Below are 26,557 nucleotides of genomic sequence, written 5' to 3'. Positions count from 1 at the left end.
GAAATGTGGGCATGCATGACTAATCTTACAGACTTCAAACTGCATCTACTCATTGTGGAAGCTAATACTCTGTGGCCCTTGCAAATATCAAAGAAAATCTTAGACCTGATGTGTTTGCTCTTGGTTTTGATGTGTAGCTATATTCTTGAATCTAGAACAGTTTGTTCTCTATCGTTTTTTCTTACATAGTGTGGCCAATAGATGATGGTTTGTATCCAACTTTGCAAACAGAAATTTATTGCTTGATAAAATGGCCATAAAATTGTAAAGAAGTAGAACTGTTAAAAGATTGATATCTAACATTGATATAGATCGATATCTAACATGGCCATGTTAAAAGAAAACAGACACCAATACCAAAGGATTATAAAAATTAATATAGATTAATGATATTTTGACTCAAAAAATTCTCCATTTATGAGATGCCTGTTAATACAATAGATGATTGGATGCGCTACTGCTTCTCACATACTCGGTAAGATCTGAGATTGGAAGTTCCACATACCCTTGATGAATCTTCACAACTGACATGTTACCTATTCCAAAGAGTTGAGGTCCGGTTGAAGTCAGATATCTCCAGAAGCGTGGTAGTGACTGTTAACTACGAAGCCTGCCTGGAGCTGACCTGAAAGTTGAGCACCCGTGAAGTGAGTTTAGTGTTTGTGTGATTACAAATCTTAAGGCTAAGTTGCAAACACTAAAAACATGATTTAAACCACAGAATGAAAAGCTGGAGGATGTGCAGTGAGTGATCATCTCATGAAATTGAAAAGAAACACTAGCTTAAAATGCTTATATGAATTGGAGCTAAAGATCCTTGGTTTGCGTTGTCTGAAGTGTAGATAGTTCCACCAAAGGTGAAAATTCTGAAGATAAAAGAACCAAGAGAGAGAGAGAGAGAGAGAGAGAGAGAGAGAGAGAGAGAGGTCCACTTACAAATTGTGCAGACTGATAATTGCGCAATGCTGCATCCCAGTCTAAAGCATTGTTTATGACTGTTCGCTTGCGCACAACTCCAGAGCATGCTCTGCTTCTCTCAAAAATAGGCTAGTGAGTTGTTTCTGCCCTTTTCTGTAAACTATACTAGACCACCGATTTCTACTCATCAACTTATCTTCACTATATTTATTGTTTCTGCTGCAATTGAACAAAAAAGTATCATATAAGGCATAACGGAAATACTAACAACGTAAATCTAGGACATACATCTCCACTATCATGCAAGAAGGCACAACAGATGTCCACATGTCTAGCATTAAAAGAGCAGATACATCCAAAAACTCATGTTTTGATAGTCCTAGAAATATACATAGAAGCAACAAAAGATTTAGGGGAAAGCTGATTCAAACTAGCAGATTAGCAAAAATAAACCTTAAATACATATTAAAGCTAAATGCTTAAAAAAATCTGAAGCTGTTGTTTGAATATAAAAGAAAAATAAAAACATAATAATCTTCGAAGCATTACTAACTGCACGAGTGGAAGTCGCATAATTCAATTTTGATCAAGAATTAATATCAGATTAAAAAAAACTTGGAAAAGAAGGTTCGAAGGTGGAAGAATTAGAACTCTGGTTAACGCTTGGAAAGATGTACCGGACAAGGATTTGAGATTTGTGTTTACCGGCCCGAACTAGTTGTACTGCACGTGGCCGGTATCATAGTGTCCAAATCAGACGTTTCACATGGGGCTGGTATGCCTACGCCACCCGAATCATGCTGGATGGGGATAGATTGAGCCATATTGGGTATAAAATTGCGCTATACCACCTAATACTGCCCAATAGCAATCAGGACCCCCTCATAATGTTTTTTTCCTTTTCCCTCTCCTTTTCCACCATCTGAAGGTAGCATCAGCTGGGAGAGGGAATTTGGAGTAAAAAATGAGAAGCTGCACATTGGTGAGCTTAGATTGCAGGGTTTGGGGATAGAAACAAGCTTCTAGCTTCCCCCCCTTTTTTTTTTCCCCAAAAAACCCAAGGAGTACATGATGGGAAATTTGAAGAAATCATGCAGGGGCTGTGATAGGAAGATTAGATTGTGTATGAACTCCAGATTCAAATCCTATAGCATGAATTTGAAATCAAAATCAAGAAAATTCAGGGTTCTAGGTTGAATGCTAATTAGGTGACTAAATGCTGATTTGATGCCTTTAAAAATCTTGAAATGTTCTTTTCTTCTTTTTCCTCTTGGCCAAATGATTCATTGTATGACTTTTCAGATAAATAAATAAATTAATATATAGTTATTCATGACTAATTATTACTAATTTAATAAGCACCTATAATTTGTCAAATCAAAGCTACTAGTAGACTATTTCGTTTGGGTAGCGGTGTCATTCATAAGTTCATTGATTTCCAATAACCTAGTTACATTTCAATTGCTATCACATGCATATAATTTTTCAATATAGTTCTAATTGCAACTTAACATAAAATTATGTATTAAACTAGCAATAAAAACTTGAGCACACATAGGATAAGATGGCTATGTTATTTAAGTTGACAAAAGTACCACATTTATGTGAAAGCATAGCACAAAACAATATAACATAAAAGGTAAAAAATATTTTGGATGTCAAAATAGACCATAGGCCAAACTAGCTGCAACAAAGTGTATTAGTTGGCACACTTCCACAATATGACATCCATTCTGGTGCATATCATATTGACACATCATCAATACACTCCCATTCCATGAGACTTGAATCCTTGGATCAACGTCAACTTAATGATGATTTAAAATTGACTAAATTTTGGCTCTAATTGTATGACATTTTAGTCATTTTTAATATGCAGAAAATATTCCCCACAAACATTCAATACCATATACTCAGCATACCTCTCATGGTCTTCAACTTCTCCAAAATGGAACCTCTCAAGAAGTTCAGTGTCAGAAGCCTCTGTTCCAGAACCCTCTTCAAGTTCCATCATCCTTGCAAAATGCAAAGTATGCAGACTTAAGGAAAGAAGATCATTTCAAAATTATTGTCAAGTTGAGTAGCAATGAGCCAAGACTAGGCCCTGAAACTCTCTTTTTAAAGCAAGACCAAATGGACAGGCAAAAATAGGACAAAATCTAGTCCAAGAAGGGCCTTTGGCTTGGCCAATTTATGCCCACAGTTTCAAAGCGAATAAGTTCAGGAACTCATGGACTAAACTAGATTGCATTAACATATGATCAGAACAATGAATGGCCATTCATTCTACAAAATTTAGTTAAAGGTATCCAATCAAAGTGCTCAGTCCTATCAGCTAAAGAATCAAGTTGAAGTACCTTGAGGTATGTTAGTTGGCATGACAACTAAATATATTATTGGTGTTAGATCAACAACAATATCCATCCTACCCATGTGGGACCTCTCTTTACAAGAATGCTACCAAAAGGATATAATAAGGATATCTAAAGACTAAGGGTTCTTACTTGACACGAAGAAGATCAACAAGTAACTCTAAGGCTTCAAGATCCCCACAAGCTTCCCATACCGCTGCTTGAACTTCTACATCAGATGGTTGTTTTTCTGTTCCAGATCCGACAAGCTTGAAAAATCAAGGTAAGTAGGGGAGAGTGTTAGAAAAACAAATATACAGATAAAATGACTTGTTCCTGGTGAGTGCTTCTACTGAAGTCAAAAAGTAATAAAAACTTTTGAATGAGAATGACCTGTCATATTCTATATATAAACCTAGCATCATCTATATATTTGAAATGAAAGGTTAAAAACGGCTTACCAAAAAATTCAAGCAAAATTTTGTAAAAGAAAAATTAAATGGAAGCATGACAAGAAGAAAACAACAAGGTTGTTATACAGATAAGAAGGAAATTGTATTTGTATGGATGAATCTAAAAAGCGAAAGCCAGATTGAATTACGAGATATCGTGTTATTTTAAACAATACAGATGTTGCTGGTTGCAAACTTAGATAAGAAAGGTGGAAGGCTGATGTTATGTTGACAGAGGTGGAAGGTCAATGAAATGGATCCAAATTTGATGTGTGCGAATGTTAGAACATCCCTAGTTTTTCATAGGTGACCTAAATAGGAATTGGCAAAATGTTAGAAAGCACCAAAAATTGAACTCATATATGCGCAACCAAGCTGGCATACAGAAAAGTGTTAGAGAATAATAATGTTGGCCTGGGATCAAGGCGCATGAAAATGCTGCCCTAAAACCTTTGACATCTCCAATATATGCAGGTGTTGGCCAGCCTACAACGGCTCCGAGGTACAATATCCCAAGCTCAGAGCATTCCTTCTCTGTGTGCATGATCACAAGGAGACAAACCAGTTGCATCTTTCAGTAGCCCAGAAAAAGGAATAGGTGGTGCGCAAAAAGGAGATATAGCAAAACAAATTGGAGAAAGGGAGACATCAAATTATTCATACTAGAATCAGAATTATCTGACTCAATCATGAAAGAAAACATGCTAAAATTATTTAACCATAGACATATGGAAATCTAGTGAAAACTAATGCTGACTTTGGTGGAAATCCGCAGGACTTTTGACCAAAAACTTTTGAATCCTGTGAGTGAGTGTGTCAGCACACGGGATGGAAATTAAAATCAAATATCGAGTTGTCGAAGTTATCCATTGCGAATCTTTTGGATTTTGTATCTATTTATCCAAATAATTATAAGTTTTGACCCTAAGTGATAGGGAATAGGGAATAAAATTTATTCCTCATACCAGAGACAATTCATTTCCATGATTCTGCTACAAGATAACAAATACCAATTGTATAGTGTATTTTGGGAATGAGTCACTAGGAGTTGTAAGAATAGGGTTAGATAGGCTAGGTTGTGTTAGTCAAGGGTTGAGCTTCGCAAGGGAATGGGTTGAAGGGTCTCGACATGATGTTGGGTAGGGTTGGTTTGGGTACATATTCTCCTAACCTCTTTCGGCATCAGATTAGACCCAACCCATTGCCACACCTAGGTCTTCTTTCAAAATATGAATCTCACGTTAATTAACAAACATTCTTTAGTATTATACTTTTTCTAACAACTGCTTCAGTTAAAAGCCATACACCAGTCACCTAGATCTCTTAATTAGGAAGATAATTGTGCAATAACAAATAGTGGCTACTAGGACAAACATGTCTAAGTAAACACACAAGGTAAGACATACGACATTACCTCTTCTAATAATGAAGCAACCAGGCTAAGCTCATGTTCTTTCATGGCAATGGTCCGTAAAGCTGCTACGAACTCCTGAGGAAAAACAAGCTTATTTAAATAAGAAGGAACCTTGCGCTGACCACTCCAGCTATAATTGCAAAGCCGACTTGTAGGGCCTTCTCCATTATCTTCATTTCGGAGAGGGGATCCAGCAAAAAAACCATGATCAAGCAAATTTCTAGGTAGAAGACACCTCAATTCAGCTTTCTGAAACATGAAAAAAGTACACTAGCATCAACACGTCCATGATAAAGAAATATTATAGGTAGGAGATATACTAGTCCAGCCTTCTGAAAATACTAGTAAGGTTCCCTAAATAACTAGGCTGAAAGATAATGATTTCATGAGACCAAATCAACATAACATGATGCTAATGAGAATATTGTAATCATATATATATATATATATATATAAGTTTATTGACATCGCGTGTAGCTTGACCAGGAAATGTCATACAGATTGAGGAATGATTCTCTAAAAATTTCAACACAATGTAAAAAGTAAACATCGTACATCAATATAACCTCAAGAGTTCCGTAATTGATATTGAAAGTGCAAACAGTCATGAACCTTGTTAAGATATCCTTGAGGTGTTCCATCTCGGGTAGAGAAGTCATTGAAATACCAATGTATTAATTGCTAGATAGCTGCTACCTCAATGTATTTCTTATGCTAGTGAAATACCAAAATCCTACTAATCGAATATAAGTCTAGTTATTGAAATAAAAACAATACAAAATTAGTGAATGTGATGTTTGAGAAAGAGATGTCATTGAGATCAACCAATTTCTGCAATAAAATAGACCAGCAACTTTTTTTTAAGAGAAGGGAGGGGGTTATCCCCCACAACTGGATTTGAACCCGGGTCATTGAGCGCCAGTACCACCACCAATGACTTACCAACTTCACAAGTTGGCCCCACAGTAGACCACCGTACTATACATAGCCTTGATACAGTAGTAAGAACTAAGAAGTGGGTGTCCATTTTCTTTCTTGTTTTTCCAAATTGACAGTCACAAAGCAAAAATGTAGAAATAGTGATAAAATCTCAATCATTAGCATCACCAACTCATTAAGTAATGGTGGAGTCTCAATTCTCTGGTGAGATGGAAGAAGTGGTGGAAGCAAGTTCTAGGCTTCTGATGAGACTGCATGATAATTGACCAAATCAAGCGGAATTTGGGAAATATTATAAAAAGCTTCAAATAAAACCTTCAATGGGAATAAGTGCCGACTGTACTGAACAAATAAAAACAACTGGTCAAAATGGAGGTGTAAGTTTGTTGTAACAAGTATCCACATGTGACATAAGACAACCCAAGGGAAGACTTTATATGCGTTCCTAAAGATGCAATGAACAAGCTAATAATGAAATTAATAAAATGTGAAACTAAAGTAATCAAGAAAACAAACCTAAATTCCAAAAAGATTATTGTCTAACAGGTTAATATAAAAACAACCAAACATGCGATCTAATCTAATGCAAGATGACTTATTGTAATGCCTGCAATGTGCAAGACTGATATTAGATGCAATTATTCCATCAACAAAAGAAGCAATCTACAGCTAGGAGCTCAACACAGGATCATGGCTCAGAAGATCACTGCATCAATGGAATTTGTTTCATCCCCAAAGGTTCCTCCAGGCAAAGTGAAGAATGTTTAATACCAATCAGCAAAGAAGCATCCTGATTCTCCATGATCAGTGATCTTGAAGTGCATCAAGAACCCTTTGGTGGTGATTCAAAGGATAGGAAAGAAGGGTTTTGGAACAGATTCGGAGGAAAGAAGGTGGCGGTCTGAAACTGTAAATAAACAAAGATACCAGGAAGGTTCAAGCACAAAAGAGGAGAGAATCAACCCCGCTGGAAGATATTCGTGGGCCTGGAATCTGGAGTGCCAGTCTCTATTCTGTAACAAAGATCAGTTCGATACGTGCTTCGGGCCTGGTAGCAGGCTGGATGCCAGGTAGGTAGCTGGTTGCTACCTCGTTCCAGGTGGGTGAAACAGATACAGGGTTTGGGGGTATTTTCTGGATAGGATTAGGGTTTAAAACCAGGGAAAGAGAAGCAACAACTGCTTATCAGAAAAGAAGAAGATGCGGAGCAAATTAAAGAGAGACAGAAAAAGGAACCCAGACATAGGAAAGGTCCTGCACCAGTCTTCAGTGTTGCCAAAGAAGAAAAAACTCAGAAATGAGAAGCCAAACCTATGTTTTTGCCAAACCATGAAAAAGAAAAACAAGAAAAAAACAGAGAGGAGAATTTAGGGCGGGAGGAGGGGCACATATTAGATAGCAATATTTTAAAGACCGGAGTCACCAGACCATTGACCAAGCCATAAAGCATCCAGGTTTGGGTCTGAGTCGAGGGAAATTTCTTTGAATGGATATGTACCATCATCATTTCTTGCTCTAGAAACCAATGAAACCTGCAATAGAGGTCTGCAGTAGAGTTGTAATTTTTCATTGCTTAAAATAATACCACATCTTCTCAGCATGCAAATCATACAAATGCCTAACAGATAATGAAACTAGTCCGTTAGGTCTTGATTCAGTTAATAAGTGAATATCTATGGGTTTCCAAGATTTATGGCCCTTGACAACCTTAAAAACAATAATGGCTAGTGGAGTGATTGAGAGAACTGTATGCAAACTTCAACAAGCAAAAACTAATCCCAGGTAGACTTATGATCACCTAACAAGCACCTAAGAAGATCACCCCACTCCTATTAATGACTCTTACATTTGTGGATGATAAGTAGAGGAAACATGTGATTTATTATTCAACGTTTTTCCATTAGGTTATCCAAAAATAACTCATAAACCTAAAGTCTCTATCACTAACAATTATTTGAGGAAGACCATGCAACCTAACTATTTCCTGAAGAAAAATTGGAGTAAATGCAGTGCATCGGCTATTTTGTTGTAGGGAAAAACTGTGCCATATTTGAAAACTATCCACCCAAACAAGAACTGAAGAATGGGCCCTAATTGGCTTAGGCAAACCTAAAAATGAAATCTATGGCAAGATCTTGCCTTGGGAGTTGTGGCAAAAGCAATAAGCCCCTTAATTTGTCAACCACCCTTTCTAATCTAACACGTGCAACACTGTAAAACAATACATGTCAATCCCTCTTGAGTCTTGAGGCTAGGTCAAAACTCCATCGTTAACCATGCAATCATCTTTTCATGTCCAAAGTGACCAGCGGCACTCCTAATATGCAACTTCCAACCCACAAAATCCTAAAAGATGAAGTAATTATGCACAAAAATGACTACTATCAGACAACTAACCACGTGAATAACAAAATATACACTCGTACCATGTGCATCATCCAAAAAAATGTGTGGATGTCATAAAATGCCCACACATTGTACTTGTTTTCAATGTGAACAAACCAACCATGTAAAAACATGCCAAATGCAAAATGGCCACCTTTCCACATAGTGCATTAGTTGCTTATTCTTAATACTAGAACAATGTTTAAGAATAAATGCGTACTCTTGAATGCAATCAGCCCATTTAATGTGCTTGGGCCCTAATTTCTTTTGTAAACTTAAATATCTCGAAGCTTGATGGTAAGAACAGAGGATAAATTCCCTAGATAAAAGGTAATGATGCCTATAACTCAGGCATGAACAACCACATAAAATTTGTTGTCAAAGGTAGGGTACTCTTGTTGGACCTCATTTTATTTTCCACTAAAGAATGTGGCAGGATGACCCTCTTAACTCAATACACCACCTATCCCTACACCTGAGGCATTGCACATTACCTCAAAGAATATATAAAAATCAGGGACAGCAGCATTGGAGACAATGTCATCCTCTCTTTAATTTGCTAAAACACCTGGGTTGCAATTTTGGGCCGTTTAAACTCCCATTTATACAAGCAAATCATGATACAAGCCATAACTGAATTGAATGTCCTAACTAACCTCCTAAAAATGAAAGCCGCACCACAAAATTTAGGACTTTATGAATGTTTTGAGCTTTGGGCCACTTTTCAATGATAACACACTTCGTCAGGGTTAGCAACAATCCCATTAAAAGACACCGCAAACCAGGAAAAATCATCTGACAGTGCATGAAGGAACAATTGTTAAATTAGTGTAAGGTGTCACCCCACTAAGAACTTCAAAAACCTAAAGAATATGAAGACGATGTAGATGAGAATGTCATAGAAATTGATGACCCAAAGATTGATTTTGATGATCACAAAACCTTGAAGTATAATTACTAATGTTTGTGTTGTAAGAAGAAAGACAATTTGTTTTGCTAGGAGCATAGCAAGTTGGAAGAATACAAGGAGGGCTTCAAAGTTCTCATAAAGGTTGGAAGAATGCTCCACTTCATCGGGACAAGTTACAAGTTCAAAGCATTCAAGTTGGAGGAGCAATTCCAAGAAAAAGTCAAGAGAACAGTCCTCGAGTCGACTCCTGAAAGCTAAGAGTCGACTCCGATACATTTGGCATGCCTTGGCACCATGTGGCACACCCTTGAAATATTTGGCACACAGTTGGAGTCGACCCCAGAAGAAATGGAGTCGACCCTAAAACATTTGGAGCAAAATGGCACAAGAATGGCACATTTTGGATCAGTGGCACAAGGTTGGGTCGACCCCAGGAAAGTTGGAGCCGACCCCAGTGGAGCCGACCCCAAGAAATCAAGAGCCAACCCCAACAAGACAATGAAGAAGAATTATTCCCTGAAAACACTGTAGCGGGGTCGACCCGAGAGCGCCGTAGCTGGAATGGAAAAAAAAACATACTCTCTGGATTTTCTGTCAGGGCCGACCCTAGAAGTATTGGGGTCGACCCCAGCACTGTTGAGCCGACCCCAGAAGAGTTGGGGTCGACCCCAGGTCCCCAGTGAAGGTGGGGTCGATCCGAGGAAAGTTGGGGTCGACCCGAGCACGACTAACAGCATAACGGCTAATTGTGCAGAATTATTTTTTAAGTCCCCAACGGCTATAAACGGCTAGTTTCTTCAATCCAACGGCTAGGAAGGTCTATTTGAAGGTTGGAGAAGTATTTAAGAGGGACTATTCATCAGAGGAAGGTATTCTTGGCCAATCGAGAAGAGCATTCAAGTGGAAACCCTAGAAAAGAAAGCTTCATCCAAGTGCCTCATTCCAAAAGCCAAAAGAAGGTGGTTGAGCAGATTCAAAGGGACATCAAGAGCTCTACCAACCCTTGAGGAGTGAAGCAACCTTGGCAAAGAAGAGAAGAGCTTCATCAAAGCGATAACTATTTTCTTATCTCTTCTTTTAGTGCATAATTGTCATATTTGCTCATTTAGGAGCTTTGTTCATTTGTTTTCTATTCTTGTTGTAAGGTTTGTTGGTAAGCCCGTAAAATCAACAATGTAGGTTGTTGGTGAGCCCGTAAAACCAACGGTTAGGTTGTTGGTGAGCCCGCAAAACCAACATATAGGTTGTTGGTGAGCCCGTAAAACCAACGTAGGTTATTGGTGAGCCCGTAAAACCAACGTAAGTTGTTGGTGAGCCCGTAAAACCAACATTTAGGTTTATTGGTGAACCCGTAAAACCAATTGTATAGGTTTTGGATTGTGAGCCCGGAAGACAATCCAACTGTAATACAAGGGATTATAGTGAATTCCCAAGGAAAAGCTTGGGAAGTGGACGTAGGTGCCTTGGGGTGCACCGAACCACTATATATCGTTGTGTTTGTGTTGTGCTTGATCTTGTGCTTCTTGCTTTATCTTTTATCATTGCTCTAGTTTAATTCATTCAAGTAGTTTAAGATAGCATCCACTGCACTTAACAAGAAAGATTTAAAGGCGCCAAAAATTTAGAAAACCCAATTCACCCCCCCCCTGGGTTGTCACCTTGGGCAACAGAAATGAACTACCAGGAAACAACAAATGAAAGGGTGAAGACTATTGCAAGTTCTGAACTTATCATCAAACATAACCCTGGATTTCCCAGAGTTTGTGGATGACAAGGCACGGAGCAAGAGATTTACTAGATGAATTAAGATTTCAGAATGTATCTTTGTTAGTAGATTGAGTCATTAATTAGATGGTGACTCATTAATTAGTTGGTTCAGTCATTGATGTATTTATTTTCAATATTCACTTTATATTCTTGTTATGTTCTCTTATTCTGTTGTGTTCTATTATTGTTCTATTCTTAAGTGTATTGATTGCAATATGAATTTGTAGAGGGGTATTTGGTCATGAAAAATCAAACAAACCCTATTTAATTCGGCCACCCCCTTCTCTATTAAGTTTCTTCTCCTCTTGCAACCTGAAGATAGCTGTGAGGCCTTCCTAGAGCGAGTCTGGATCTATCCTCCTCTCCTTTTATTTGTTTGTTATCTTCTTTTTCCCCTTTTCTTCTCTTTAGATTGCTGCAGTTTCATCTTTTCTTTGCTTTAATCCCTAAACCTAGTGCAAGACAACCCCAAAGGTTTGCTGCTAATCCATCTGCCTGAACTTGTTAGCAGCCCATCTTCCTAGCAGACAGCCTGCTACAAGGCCTCCAACATTTGTTGGATTACAGAACCTCGGCATCAGGGTAGCACCTTTATATTAGACATAGTAAGATCATATTTGCAAAAGACCGTTCAATTAGATGAAAAGGAAGTGTCAACTGGCAACCTATTTAGTTTGATGAATCACAACAAATATTATTCAAAGAGAAAGAAACTCCAAATAGCCTATGCTAATATCCACACAAAAAAGGAAAAAAAACTAACTTGATGAACCATAAGGAAAGTGTATATAATCTATAAATAAAAGAGCCCCAACTCATATTTGTGCCTATACTCTAGCCTATGCATCACAAGAAAACCAATTCACAAGAGTTAAGAGCTATAACTTGATTATACACCACTGAGTAAAATGGGGATCAAAGAGGGGCAAGAAACAGCATCAAAATATAAGAGTAAGATGCAATGGTAGGCTACAGACATAGGTCTTCTCAGTGACCATCTTAGAGATCACAATTTTGAAAAGAGACAAGGTTCTTGATAAAGCAAGTAGCCTTGAGTGACTATAACTCGGGGTGGAGAACATCTAACAGAAACAAAATTGTTAATTGCTATTGAAGCATAGATAGTTTAGTTGCAAGGATGAAGATGTCTTGGCTTCATAACTCAAAATATGTATCAACCACCCAACATGAGAGCGGTGACCTTCTGGAGATTGTACAGCATGTTGGGCATAACAGTGGTCATAAAAAAAGTTGACACCAATGGACACAGCTGAACTGCACATTGAAATTGAGAGACTCTATGAAGCTATCTAGAAGTTGGCACAGTGAGAATGACGACACCGCTCAACTGATGTCATAAGATAGAAGTGTCCTTCGGATGAATTTGAAGCTAGTAGCAGATGATGAGTTAGTTAAGTGAAGCACCTCAAAATCTCCATGTGGCAAAAACTATTAGCTCAAACCTAAACGACTCGTACATCTCAACATATGTGACCAACAGATACCCATTGTCACAAAAAGCTAATGACTAAATTGAGCCAAGCATCTCCAATATCTAAAAGAGGCAAAAAGAATATGGGATCAAATCTAAATGATCAACATACCAGAATTTGCACCCCTTAGGGTGGGGATCATTATGACCAGGATCTTTACCCAAAAAGGCTAACAAGAAGATTTTACTCAAGGTCCTTATCCCTACTTAAACACCTAAGACCCCAACCATACAACTGATGTGAGACTTAACAAATGCCAGAAGGGGTTTGGATGCACTCTTCGAATTAAGCCCGGGCATCCTTGCTAGGGGAAGGGTCCAATCAAAAACAGAATCACAAATTCGATTTGTTTTGCTACCACTGAGGCTAGCCAAAAAGTTTTATTCGAGGTCCTTGACCCTACTTAAACATATAAGACCTCAACAATGCATAGCCAATGTGGGACTAAACATACACCGGCACAGGTCATAACAGAATGAATTATGAACCTGAAATTCAAGAAGCTAGTGATGGTAAACCAAATATACATGGTCATGGAGAGTTATAATCAAATCTACATGGTCATTGAGAGTTATAACCAAGGGTCTAAATCCTGGTACTGGAGCCCATCTTGATCAAGAGCCAAGTCAGTAAGGTATAGTAAGGCTTGGCTCGGTCCATTGACCGAGAGGCCTAGCAGTGGTCCGGCTCCTAGGGCTGCGACTTGGAGCCAGAGCGAGGCCCAAAGGCTTGCTCCCACTTTTCACTGGGTAGAGCCCTTATTCGAAGCCGAGATAGAGATGAACTTTGTCTCCTCCAACTCCAGCAAGCCTCACCAGCTATTTAACTTCCCTACCACCCCGTCGTGCGAATGCACTCAAAGACCCTTTCTCTCCTTTTCTCTTTGGATCTTCACTACCATGATTTGCTACTACGTTGGTCGTCACCGTGGCCGATCCTTGTTGGAGATGAGGCAACAAAGTCTCTTCTCTTTCTTCCTCTCTCTCTCTCTCTCCCTTCCTATTCTTGATGAATAGCGTTGTCATCAGCTTTGACTCTAGCAAAGAATCACTGGAAATCAAGTGGGACCATGTCCCTAGTTCCGACGATCATTGCCCCTATTCCTTGATTGTCTTGAAGTCGGACACTGTTGCTCCTCTCCGGTCATCCCTCCTCGATGGATCGTGGCCGACATCGGAGCCCTAGCCATCAATGAGCAGCCTGAGGCTCAATTCAACGTCTAATCCTCTTTCCTCTATTTTTCTTTGCTTTCTGGCCTCTCGCCGGCCATCTATCGTTGGTCGTCACCCTCCACCCTCTTCCTATGAGTGGCGGCAAACCCCCTTTTCCACCCACTCTTGTTCTCTCTCCTAGTCTCTTTCCCCCTCTTCCTCTCTCCACCCTTCTCTCTCTTTGGTGATGGGTGCACCCTAGAGGGTCCCTCCTTATGATCTTGGTCAATCCTAGTAAGAGGGTCCTAAACCACTATGGTGGTCGGGCAGTGTGTCAGCCCTCATCGTGGTTCTTGTTGAGCATCGTAGAACAACATCATCAATTCTTGTTGTATTATCATTATTCTGGTCGAACCCTTGCTTTGCAATTTGTTAAGTTGGATTACCTAATCAAACTAATCCAGCCCATCAAACATCTCCAACGAACTAATGTTTTGAAAACCAAACTGGAAGGCAACTTGGTCCTAGCTGGTTCACCAGCTTGGCCGGTAGTCCGATCGGTGATGTCAACATGACAACATGTGGATGTCATAAATATATTTTTATTTTCAAGAATTATGAAAATATAAAAAATAAGAAAAATAAGAAAAAATTCCAAAAAATAGACAAATATCCAAAAAAATTCATTTACATAGTGACAATCTCTCCAAAGATGATTTTATTTACCTACCCAACATCCACAAGTATGCCCTAAAGGTATCGAAGCTTTTCTACCCAGCGATCTCCCCAAGGTCTCAAGACACCGTCACCTCCTCCACTCCGAGAAGCCTCTAGAAACCCCTAAATTTGTCCACCACAACTCCGACTACTTTCTTGTCAGGAAAAACAAGATGTTGTGGAGCTATCTCAATCTCAATGAGTACAAGGTCTACAAGACCGAGCTCACCACTGAGACCTCCTTCAAGGCCAACGATGCAGCCACCCATATCGCCAAGAAGAGGCAGAAGCAGCATGCCATCATCGACTGCGATGGCAACCAGTCAGAGGAGAACCGGAAGACGGAGCTCTGGAGGCTAGAGATCTAAGGAGCGAGGGCAGAGCAAAGCAATGGGGATACACGGATGAGGAAAGAAGGATGGGAACTGAGGGTTTTAATGGAGACAAGAAGGGTCATCAATGGCATCCATATATGGGCCGAACCATGTTGAAATAAAAGAATGGCAACTCAGACTGGACCGTCTGGTTTAATTGGTCCATCCGGTTTTGCTGGCTTTTGCCAGTTTTTATCCACTCCCGAATTTCTGAACTACTCGCACTGAAGACTTGTTCGGTTTTTAGTCAAACCAATCGAACCGGCCAGTCTAGTCCGAGTTTCAAAACATTGCATCCAACTAGCTTCATTTCCTTCTACTCTTCCTCTTGTTTTTCTACAATTGCTCATACCTTATCTAATTATTGGACTTGTTTCTATGTAAGGGTGCAATCGTCTGGACGAGAAGAGGTCTAGCAAGGGGCAATATGCTATAGTCCTTAAATCGAGATTTTTTAGGGAGTATTTTCAAAAATTGTTTGGATTTATCTGTGTACTTGTAAAGTAAGTAATGATCCTCCTATTCTAGATTTTTTATTTAAATAACATTATTTTTGACATCAAATAAATTGTAAATTGATTTATATGTGATTTATGCATTTTATGAAATAGTGTTTTGAATGGAAAATAAACATGTAACTCATAAGTAATATTTTACCGAATATTATAATGTTGCTTATTGATCTTATATGAAATATGTATATTTTGATCGAAATACAACTCATATTACTCTATAAAAAGAGCTTTGATATGTTTCCGATTTGGACTTGCAATCGAACTATATTTTGATACCTTGCTAGTGGTGGTTATACATTGGCATATCGATATCTGCCAATGAGGGGTTATACATTGGCAAATCATTACACTGCTAGTGGGGTGTTATATTTAAGCACATCAATACCTTGCAAGTGAGGGCTATATATTGGTATATCGATACCTTGCCTATGGAGGTCATACATTGGCACATCGATACCTTGCCTATGGAGGTCATACATTGGTACATTGATACTCTACTAGTGGGGGTTATATATTGGCACAATAATTTCTGTCAGTGGGGATTATACATTGGCACATCAATATCCTACCAGTGGGGATTATATATTAGCACATCAACACCCTACCAGTTGAGGGTAATGCATTGGCACTTTGATTATTTTAAGCTCATTATTCTAGCCCGGCAATAGATGTATGTATGGTCATAGTCAGACAGGCAGTTGAGCTAAATTATGATATTTTTGAATTATTCTTATATATATAAGCATGAACATAGACATGATATTTTAAATTGTATTTAAGAATATGAACTAAGGATATGAAAAATTATGGAAATTCTTTTTTTTCCTTATATAGGCATATTGACTTTGCTTATATAATTAGTATTAATAAGAAAACTTATTTAATTTGTTATTGAATTATCTAGTTGAGGTGCCCATTACTTACTAGGTTGTTGAGCTCATTATTTGGACCATGGTCTGCCATACCGGTCCGTACCGGCCGGTACGGGCCGGTACGTACCGGTCCGGCCTGGGATCGGTACCGGATCATCGTAAAATCCGGTACCGGTAATTTATTGTTGAAGAATCGGTACAGGATCGGTACGGACCGGTACGGGACCGGTTCGGACCGGTATGGACCGGTACGGACCGGTCCGGGCCGCCACCGGTACCGGTACGGCGGACCTTGATTTGGACTTTTCTCTCCATATGAATTAGGAGAATTAGACATTGATGGGGGTACTGCCATGAACGTGTGGTTAGAAGCGAAAGCAGAATGCACCAACATAGCTTAGAATTAGTACTGCCTTTCTTAGAATATTGTTGGAAACAAGGTCGGCGGAATCGGTACCAGGCACCGTACTGATTCTCCGACAGCATGAGCCGGTACGGGCTGTGTCGGGCATGTACCGATAGAAGAGAGAGTACGATACCGTGGGAGAGAGAGAGAGAGGGGAGAGGGAACCCGTGGAGGCCACAGGAGGCCGGCGGAGCCGTTTGAAACAAGGAAACTAGTTGCGGTCTTGCCTCCCGCGGCCTCCGCCGACCCTTGCCAGCCCTTTGCCCGCGTCCCGTCCTCCCCCTCTCCCTCCCCCACCCGCTCTCTCTTTCCTTCTCCTTCTCCAGCTCCGGCAATAGATTTCGTTTCCATTGCCGAAACCGTACAGGTGAGCCACCAATACAGCTTGGAACAGCCGGAACTGCCTAATTCGGGACGATTCCGCCAACCCTGGTTGGAAATATGTTGTACGCTTTTTAATTTGATTAGTGTTTGGAGATTAGTGGATGTAAGACTCTTGAGAACAAAAAATTCTAGAATAAATAAGATTTATTAATTATTGAAATTTGGAAATTGGATTTTCGTTGCTTGATTTTATTGTGCTGCGATTGTTATGATATCATGATGGTAGCCTTGCATGCTTGTGGGGGGAGGGGGAGAAGTGTCCTATGAGTATACGACGGTTGCCATGTCCCTGACTTGTGATTTCAGATTGGGGGTGTGATAGGCATCAAGATAGATTGAAATGACCATTTACAAGAATCAAGAGAATAAAAAATAAAAAAAAAGTTGTCCTATGATGCCAAGTTGTCCCATGTGCCGAAATGCAACCATCCTGCAGTGAACCAAGATGATTTGATTTGGAAGACCTGATGTCCAGGATGCATCCCAAAACTGGATCTCTCCCCAGTACAACATAGTATTGCCTATATGGACTGGGTTCCTAATACTTAACCAATAACATTAAGGTGGAGAGACTGAAAACAACACAAAGCACCGAAGGGCAATAGTTGAACAAGGTAATACATTAAGGACATTATGAGAACCATATAGCATTAGAAGATTATTCTCCCATTTTTGGAGTTCTAATAAATGATGTGTCAAACAATTTTATGAACAAATGAATGCAAATAAGGTCACTGAAAGACATAATACCCTAAATCCACAAAAAGGAGGACAAAAGAAGCTCAAGGAAAATAAAATAATAAACACAACATGAACTACAACAAACTAAAGGTAATAAAAAAGTATTAGATTTGAATGAGTTCAGAACAAGGTTTGTCGTCTCAGTTCCAGACCCCATACCGGTGCCACACTAGCACAGTGTCGGTATAGTATGGTATGGAGTTTTTTATGCATATTGAGTATTGGTATGTCACCCATACCGAGTACCGATACCGAACTGGTACGATACGGTACGTCCTGTACTGCCCGGTTCGGGCCGGTATGGCATACCATGGTTCAGAATAGATCAAAGCCAACACAAAAACAATAAGAGGCTCCAACAAATTATGTAGAAAATAATCTAGTGTTGAAACAGCAGGTCAATTTGCATTGAGATTGCTTTGCATAGTTTATAAAGGTTAAGATGATCTAGTTGAAATGGTTGTAATGCAAATGGTAGACATACGCCTAAGAAATTCAAGAAAAGTGGCACTCTGACAATTAACTAGCTGCCAAAATCCAGTGAGACATCAATTATCTGATCCATATTCTTTTTTGATCAAACATATCCATATTGAAACATCATGAATGAAAATGGGCCAGGTCTAGGCCAAGGATTTGCAAAATTTTCAGAAGAGCTGGCCTAGATGACCTGGCTGTACAATGTTAACTTCAGCCCATGAGCCAGCCCATTTGCATCTCCATCAAAAATCCTATATATGACTAAAAATTTTCAGGCCTCACCAATTTTAGGTGATTCATCTGATAATAGTCAAATCAATTGGTGGAATTTGCATGTGAATGTGCCCAAGGACAAGCTTTTGAAGTTATCCTAATGAGAGCAAAATACATAAACTTGATACGAACTAATGTAAAGAGCAATTACCAGAGCACTTGCAATATGTGCCCACTATAAGGAACAACAGCCTAATATGATTCGTCTCACAGAACATGTGAATATAATTTGTGACTGGACATTGTGCATCAACATAAGACCCTCACTACTATCTCTAACAATCAGTAAACATTATATCATTTCTCACAATACTCTATGTAAACATAAAATAATTATGTGCACAAACTACCTGCATATCAAGGAGTCTTGCTCTGCTATCAGATAACGGGATACCCTGTAATGCTTCAATAGGATAGTGTACCTGAATGAGTGACCATGAAACCATGAACCTTTGAAGAAAATGTAACTGTCATTATTTTAGATATACATGGTACATAGATCTGAGCATATGACGGGTCAGGCCAAGTTCAGGCTGGGCATGGTTCCCATATCAACAGAAATCTACTAGGCCTGAGCCCAACTTAGCCTGACCTCAAGCCTAAAATTCAGAACCCAAGCCTGGCCCGATATAGTTTTTGTAAGCCTAGGTCCGACCTGCTTAACCCAACAAGTTGGTTTGGGAGGGCCTAAGTCCGACCAGCCTACCCGGCCCAACTCGACCTAACCAAGCTTGACCTGATTTGATTTTGTGTATCACTATTTTTAAAATCTCTATACAGCATGGAAATAATATATTTACATAGAATGTAATAAAAAATAAAAGAGAATAGTACAACCTTCATTCCATTGCATATATCAATTTAAAAAAATATTAATGGCAAAAGCTATTTTTATTTCTTCGAATTTTAAAATAAAAGGTATAGCAACATAATAATTATATAATATTATTATATACTTTGGGTCGAGTTGGGTTGGACTAGGCTGGGATTAAAAAACCAAGATTGAGCCAAGCTTGAATTTTGTCAAGCCTAAAAAAGTGAGGCCTGGTCCAACCCAACAAGCCAAAAATCCTAGCCCAAGCCTAGCAGGACCAGGTCGGGCCGAGCCAGATTGGGTCGAGTTTGCTTAGGTTTTATGGTACACCACAATGTGCAATAAATAGAACAGTATACGAAAACAAACCAAAAAGAAGTCATAACCAATTTACATCAAGAATGTAAATATCAGTGCTAGTACCCCTGCTAGTCACCAGTTGGCATGACACGTGCCTTGCCAGCATATATTTTGCTCCATGCAAAGCTGTGCCAAGTACCAATTCAGGCCTAGCATGGTACATGCTAGTCAATGCATGAAACCATCCTTTACATAAGATATGGATAATATAGCGACTTAAAAATTCATGAATTATTAGAAGGTTTTTATACCATGAGATAATCATCAGGATTATTTTCAATGACGAACCCATAAAGGTACAACAATTCCTGCAACCAAAAACTAAAGCAAGTCACTTGTTGGTGATACATGAATATAAATAGTTTTCACAATGTTAAGCGCGTGAATTGAGAAATAGCTTGCAGCAATTTAGTAATAAGTAGAAAAATCAGCTAATTAGACTTTAAAACTTATGGATGTATATGTAGCCAGCAAAAGAGAAATAATACGCCAAAGTATTCATGTTGTTCTTATACCCCTTTAGTTTGTTTGATATAATAAAATAACAAAGAAGAATTATTAGGAAACTGAAGACAAACAATTACGATGCATCCATCATAAGGTATCAAACAACATGCAACCGAACTAATGGATATTGATAAATAGTAGATGAGATATCAATTCATCATCTCTAAGGTCAGTATGGAGCAGATAAGGGCGGTATAGACCAAATTATATGATGAAGTTTGACTATAATCGACTTCTTACCTAATATAAATCTGCATCTCCATACAATGATCAGATGCGAACTAATTTTGTTCAGCATATAAATCATAAATAAGATTACCAAGCTAATTAAAAGAAGTAAGCAAGTAGATAGAAAAGAAACATGAAACAAAAGAAGACCAAGTAATTGCAAACAAAAACAGGTTGAACATATAGATTCTAAAAGTTTATCATATTGGGACCATCAACACATTGACTGGGAAGATTCTAATAGAATGCACAACAACATACCTCATTTCCTTTGTTACCGTAGCTAATATATATCTCTTTCTCAACTTCACCAGTGCTTTGATCAACTTAAGATAAGGAAAAAGAAACAAAGATGGTGATTATTCAAATGGCAGAAAAAACTGATAGAAATTTATGGACATTGAACTGTATTTCATTATGAAATTAGAAAAGAAAATGCACGAAGGAAATTAAACAAAGATGTCCTGCCCATAAGGAACTTACAACTTACCACACTTTCTTCTCTAAATGTATTATACTAATTGATTATATAGGTTATGCCAAGGGTTTAAATATTGGTATCAAGTCCCAAACTGCAAATGCTACCATACAGGTATGGTAACGTATAGTTGGAAAGGAGTGAGACAGTCTATAGCACATCCCTCAGCACATGCTTTTAAGTCAAGGGGATGTGACAGTAGTTATTAGCCTTTGCAAATAAACATAAATTACAATAATAGTGATAGAATTTATTTCCTCCAATGTCTAATCATTGCATAAAATAAGACAAATAACATAATTACCAGAAATTTACTTTACTAACATGATGTAGCAAAGCCTTCCAATTCTTTCTAAAGATGGAAAATTTAGAATAGAAAGTTCAAATGGATATTACCAATCACGAGGTACATCGAGGCAGGAATTCCAGTTATTTTTCCTGCCGGATCAACCTCCCATGTTGCCACAGCCTTCAAACCTGAAACAAAATCATCTCCTAAGGTAAAATTTTTAAGCACAAACCAATGATGAGTTCTGTAAAATATCTTCAAAATATCAATTTGAATAGCATGATTCTCATAAGTAACCATTAAACTATATCTTTCAACATTTTAAATAACGCAAAACTCTGCATGCCGTAACAATTTTTTAAAACTGAAATTCCCTAATGCTACAAAAGTACAAACGATTCATTCCACATGGCCATTTTATAAGTTAGTAAAATATGCTACTACCAAAAGTAATTTTAATAGGAAGAATCTCTAGCTTAACTCAAAAGGAAGCAAAGATGTTGTTTGTAAACTATCTTTCGAACAGTAAGATGATACACCAGTATAAACTTGATAGTATTTAATTCTTTTGAAATGGAATACATTATGACAATAAAATTAACTTTGTTAGCTAATCCAAATACCTGCATGAAATATATGACAGGCAAAGTGGTCTAAGAAAGAGAAGCTACAGGGATGAAAAAGGAATTACAACTTATTTGAATACAACCCGACCCCAGAGGGCATAGCACAATAATCCGCCAAAAGAATTATACATTTATCTATATAGTCATGACCAAGGTCCGCCATACCGGTACCGGTCAGCGTATCGGTGGCGGCCCGAACCGGTACGTACCGGTTCCATACTAGTCCCGTACCGGTCCGAACCGGTCTCATACCGATTCTCCAACAATAAACTACCGGTACCAGATTCCACGCTGATCCGGTACCGGTCCCAGGCCGGATCGGTACGTACCGGCCGGTACAGACCGGTACGGTAGACCATGGTCATGACATTCACAACCAGTAAATGTACTGTTTCACTTGATATTTTCTAGAACAGCCGGTTACATTTCCCTTTATTAGCATGCCTTGGTTTCCTTTTTATATAGTGCCCCCATAATTCTGAAGTAGCAGCTCACCTCATGTGTCCTCACAATAACTAGAAAGATGCAAAATCCCACTATGTGAAGTTGAAAATAAAAAATTAGGAATGCACAAAATTTTGGCAGTAACCACTTTTCGAATTTTCTAGGTAGAAAGATGATGAAGGAAAAGGATGTCATTGTTTTATCCTCAAATCTGCAAATGAATGAGAAAAAGGATGCTAACATATGTGAATTAATTTGGCTTACACTCAAAGGTCTTCTTGAGCCAACATTGCTTCTTGGAAGTCTTGCATCAATTCTTTCATCAGTCAGCTTCTTAGGCAACTTCAACAAATGCCAGCAGCAATCTCAAATGCAAGTTATTCCACATCAACCTGATAGACACCCACTATATGTTGATAGTTTTAAGCAAGGTCCGGTGTACCGGCCAGGTACCGGTCCCGTTGAATGGCCAAGTTTTGGGGTTCTACATACCGGTCCTGTACCGGTTCTCCAATGATAAGCTCCCGGTACCAGATTCCACGCTGATCTGGTACCGATTCAGGGCGGTACCGGTACGGCAGACCTTGGTTTTAAGCAAATTCTGTGTTAGCGAGCACCAAACTTAGCATACAAATTAGTGTGCTTCAATACATTAGATGCAACATCTGAAAGATATCCGTATACCACCTAGAACTGCAACACATATTGTGCCACATGGCCTCTAATGCCTTGTATCAACAAACCACTATATGAGTGTCAATGTCAGCGTCGATCGAGGGCGACTGCGTCGGCGTCGAAGTCGGTGTCAATCGATGATGATAACATCGGTGTCAATTAAGGGCAACAGTGCTGATCGAGGGCGACGACGATGGCTAGGGTTCAAAGAAGATGGGGGGAGAAAGATTGAAGTTGAATGCGATCAGGGGGGTTTATAAAATGAGTCAATTCGGTTTATAGGTGAACTGAGACAAATTAATCAAAATCGGCTGAATCCAACCTAGTTTCGCCGAGTTCTAACCAGTTAGGTGTTCCATTTTGATTAGATAATCCATTCTGATTCCTAGCTGGTTTGATTCGATAAACCCTGAACCAACCGATTCGGGATGGTTCAGCATATCCTAGGCAATACCCTTTAAATCCCAAACTTCGTCCCCTCCGATCAGTCTCTCTGAAACCAGTCTAAAGCCTCCTCTTAGATCATTTGTCTCCTTTTCTCTCTCATAAGAGATTCAACACCATCACCCTCTTCCTCTCTCTTGAGAATCCCGCAAGGTTTTTCTCTCTACGGTCTCTTTCTTGTGAAGAATCCAATAGCATTGTCCCTCTTCTTTTTCTTCTATGCACACATATAGCAGAAATGATATTTATATGTATAAATTAAAGACAGCCATTAAATTGTGGGTCACAGCCAAAGCGGCTACCCAAGCTCTAGGCTGCATATAGGTGTCTAATCACAGACCTGGTGCCAACTTAGGCATGTGGACAGCTACCTTGCCTAGAACCCTTGAAAGCAACAGGTGCCTAGGCGCTAAGGCTACTTAAGAGCCTAGACCTTGGCAGCCACCTTTGATAGCCCAAATATATGTAGCATACCGTGATTATTGTGATACTATGCTAAACACAGCACCTAAATAATTGCATATGTATATGACTTGCTTTGAATGAAACACTCAAGCCTCTCCAATTTTGCTTCTCATAAAATGGCATATTCTTGTCAATATTGCTCAACCTCATTTCTTCCAAGTTTCAACTATTATGTTCATCAAGTTATTTCCCCATACTGCCTTGCAGAACAACCATAGATTTTTTTACCAATATTCTCTTAATATTCTATTGCCTCCTACAATGGATAAACAAACACATAAGCACCAACTTCAATTAACTAGTTTAACAGAAACAGGTTGGTGCCTCGCATAAAATTTACAATCCCAAAATCAATGTTTAACTAAAATTTTCCAACAAAGCTGGAAGAGAGAAAAGGAAACAATGTTTATAATGGAGCTATTAGAAAGCCAATGAGGTTTAAAAAAATAGGCCATATCTTGGTCATCAAACCAAAAAAAAAGGTTAAAAGGGTATATAAATAAAGAAAGTACTTGTGCAGTGACACTTGCAACTGCAAGACTACTATAAACAACTTATACAAGGACTTATAATGAGTGATAAGATTAAATAGATTCCAACATGGAGTTTGTTCCTGTAATTTCAAATATTAATGTTTTATAATATATGGAAAACTATGTATCTTTCACAATAGGACATTATCACAGAATACATCCTGGGAAACTCACTAGATTAAGTCACTCATAATTGAGGTTAATTATCAAACTATTGATTCAAATAAATGTATATATTTTGTTGAGAACCTCTCTAATAATAATATATAATAAATGCAAATACATATAATTCAGCTGCTGATCACTTACCTTCCATGTTAAAAAAATTATACACAACTGACATTTTTGGAAAATGTAAATTTGCAGGAGCAAGTATGGCCAGAAGTTTATTAAACTTTGGACTAATAAGACAAAACGGAGCCCACAGTTTTACTAATGAATAAATCTAGAAGATTTTGAGATTGTTAATTACTTAAACAGTTAATTCAGACATATACTAGATTCCCTACATGATTATCTACAAGAGATGGGACTTGACAGTATGGTTGCAATCTTCAATTGCCACTAAAGATAATCTTTCATTTTCCAAAGAAACAGTCTGTTCTATATGCACGAGAAATCATTTATCATGCTGCACATTTTCATTTTGTGGATGTTCTTTGAATAAAATATAAATATACAATGGGACAACTAAGATACCAACATACCATGGTTACAGAAATCAATTCCAGGAACAAGACCTTCAACCCAGATAGTCTCTTCATTTAGTGTTTTTAAAGCTTCATCATTTCTTTTCTCCACCATGATATTAGCAACCTAACACAAAAACCCAATGCTCATCAGTTGAATGTTAAAAAAATTCAATTCACATGATAAAATTGTAAGAACAATATGTCCACCATTTGTATCTCCGCAATAAATTATGAATGCTAAGCCACATGTTAAGTTAGTCCTGTGCAAACCATATTCAAAAAGAAGGGGGAAAGTAATTTGGTCAGGAGAAATGGTGACCTCTTTTTTTTCACTCTGCCCATGACCAGACGTTTCACCAGGGTTTTGGGTTACAGGATAACCACATTCACTACCTTGGCACATCGTATCATTGTCTTGCCCTCTAATTGAATCAGGAAATACATAAGAACGAGGAAATGGAATGTTCAAGGCTCGAGTCCAAAATATAGAGTTTGCCCTGTCAGAATGCAGATATGAGAGAGCAGCCTGAAAAAACAACAAAACATATATGCATATATATATATATATATATATATATATATATATATATATATATATATATATATATATATATATATATGCATATATATATATATATATATGCAAAATGCAAAGTTCTCAACTTAGGAATTGACACAAGAAACACAAAAGCCACAGCTAATAAATTTATAATGAACAAAAGCAGCACATACTTGAGATATGTTGATTAAAGCATAGGACTTATCTAGGTAAATGTTCTTTTATTAGTGGACGCCATTATAACATTACCATATCAGCATGGTATTGCCTGACATTATTATGAGCCTAAACCCCATATATGCTCATGCCTAATTATCTTTAACAATCTTGATTTCGTTTAATACATTTCAGAGGTATTCTTCTTTTTTATTTTCCTGCTTCATTTAAGAAATTAGATGTCCAGTCAAAAGATAGGATTAAATAAAGCTAGAAATAAAATTCTAAAAAATGGCCATGGTAATGTGGACAGCTAGGGATGTTGATGGTGCCAAGATGGTTTACAGATATTTAAGCAGGTGTCTAGAAAAAGAGGATGAAGAGAAAAAGAGAGAGAGATGGCAAAGGTGAAGGGAGGAGGGGGAGGGCACAGCAAGAGAGGATGAAGAGGAGACATGGAGAAGTAGAGGGGTGGAGGAAAATGTTTTTTTTTTTTTTTTTTTTTTGGGGGGGGGGGGGGGGGGGGGGGGGGGGGGGGGGGGGGGGGGGGGGGGGGGGGGGGGGGGGGGGGTGTAAGGTTAGGAAAGCAAGTAGAGGATTCATCGAGGAAAGGTGGCAGAGGAGGTAAGAGAAAAAGAATGAAGGGGGGACACACCTTGCTACCTCATCAAACCAAGTGTTTCTTCTCAATGCCTGTCATTTATTGCCAGCTGCTGAAATTTTCTCCTCTAATCTCTACTTCATA

The 26,557-nt window shown here is 38.5% G+C and overlaps 1 protein-coding gene across 6 annotated transcripts in view; it reads right to left on the bottom strand.

The window, feature by feature from the left end:
• Positions 1-279: 279 nt before the first annotated feature.
• The window catches only part of LOC103721376, a 38,410-nt gene continuing 12,132 nt past the window's right edge, over positions 280-26,557 (bottom strand). For 2 of the 6 annotated variants that reach the window (XM_008811551.4, XM_008811554.4), the window contains exons 7-17: positions 25,417-25,594; positions 25,113-25,221; positions 21,326-21,406; positions 20,713-20,777; positions 19,968-20,024; positions 18,893-18,964; positions 5,136-5,384; positions 3,423-3,538; positions 2,841-2,933; positions 937-1,137; positions 280-625 (exon numbers count right to left, since the gene is read on the bottom strand). In XM_008811551.4, the coding sequence (XP_008809773.1) occupies positions 990-1,137; positions 2,841-2,933; positions 3,423-3,538; positions 5,136-5,384; positions 18,893-18,964; positions 19,968-20,024; positions 20,713-20,777; positions 21,326-21,406; positions 25,113-25,221; positions 25,417-25,594 (1,168 nt within the window). In that variant the 3' untranslated portion in view covers positions 280-625; positions 937-989. Of the gene's footprint in view, positions 626-936; positions 1,138-2,840; positions 2,934-3,422; positions 3,539-4,171; positions 4,256-5,135; positions 5,385-18,892; positions 18,965-19,967; positions 20,025-20,712; positions 20,778-21,325; positions 21,407-25,112; positions 25,222-25,416; positions 25,595-26,557 lie in introns of those variants that run through there. The other 4 variants (XM_008811552.4, XM_039115609.1, XM_026810141.2 and 1 more) reach the window with 4 other exon arrangements.

Source organism: Phoenix dactylifera, chromosome 18, assembly GCF_009389715.1.
Source record: "Phoenix dactylifera cultivar Barhee BC4 chromosome 18, palm_55x_up_171113_PBpolish2nd_filt_p, whole genome shotgun sequence".
In the NCBI taxonomy this organism is placed as follows: domain Eukaryota; kingdom Viridiplantae; phylum Streptophyta; class Magnoliopsida; order Arecales; family Arecaceae; genus Phoenix; species Phoenix dactylifera.
Note: the sequence above shows the minus strand (reverse complement) of the source record. Positions and strands in the feature narration are given on the sequence as shown.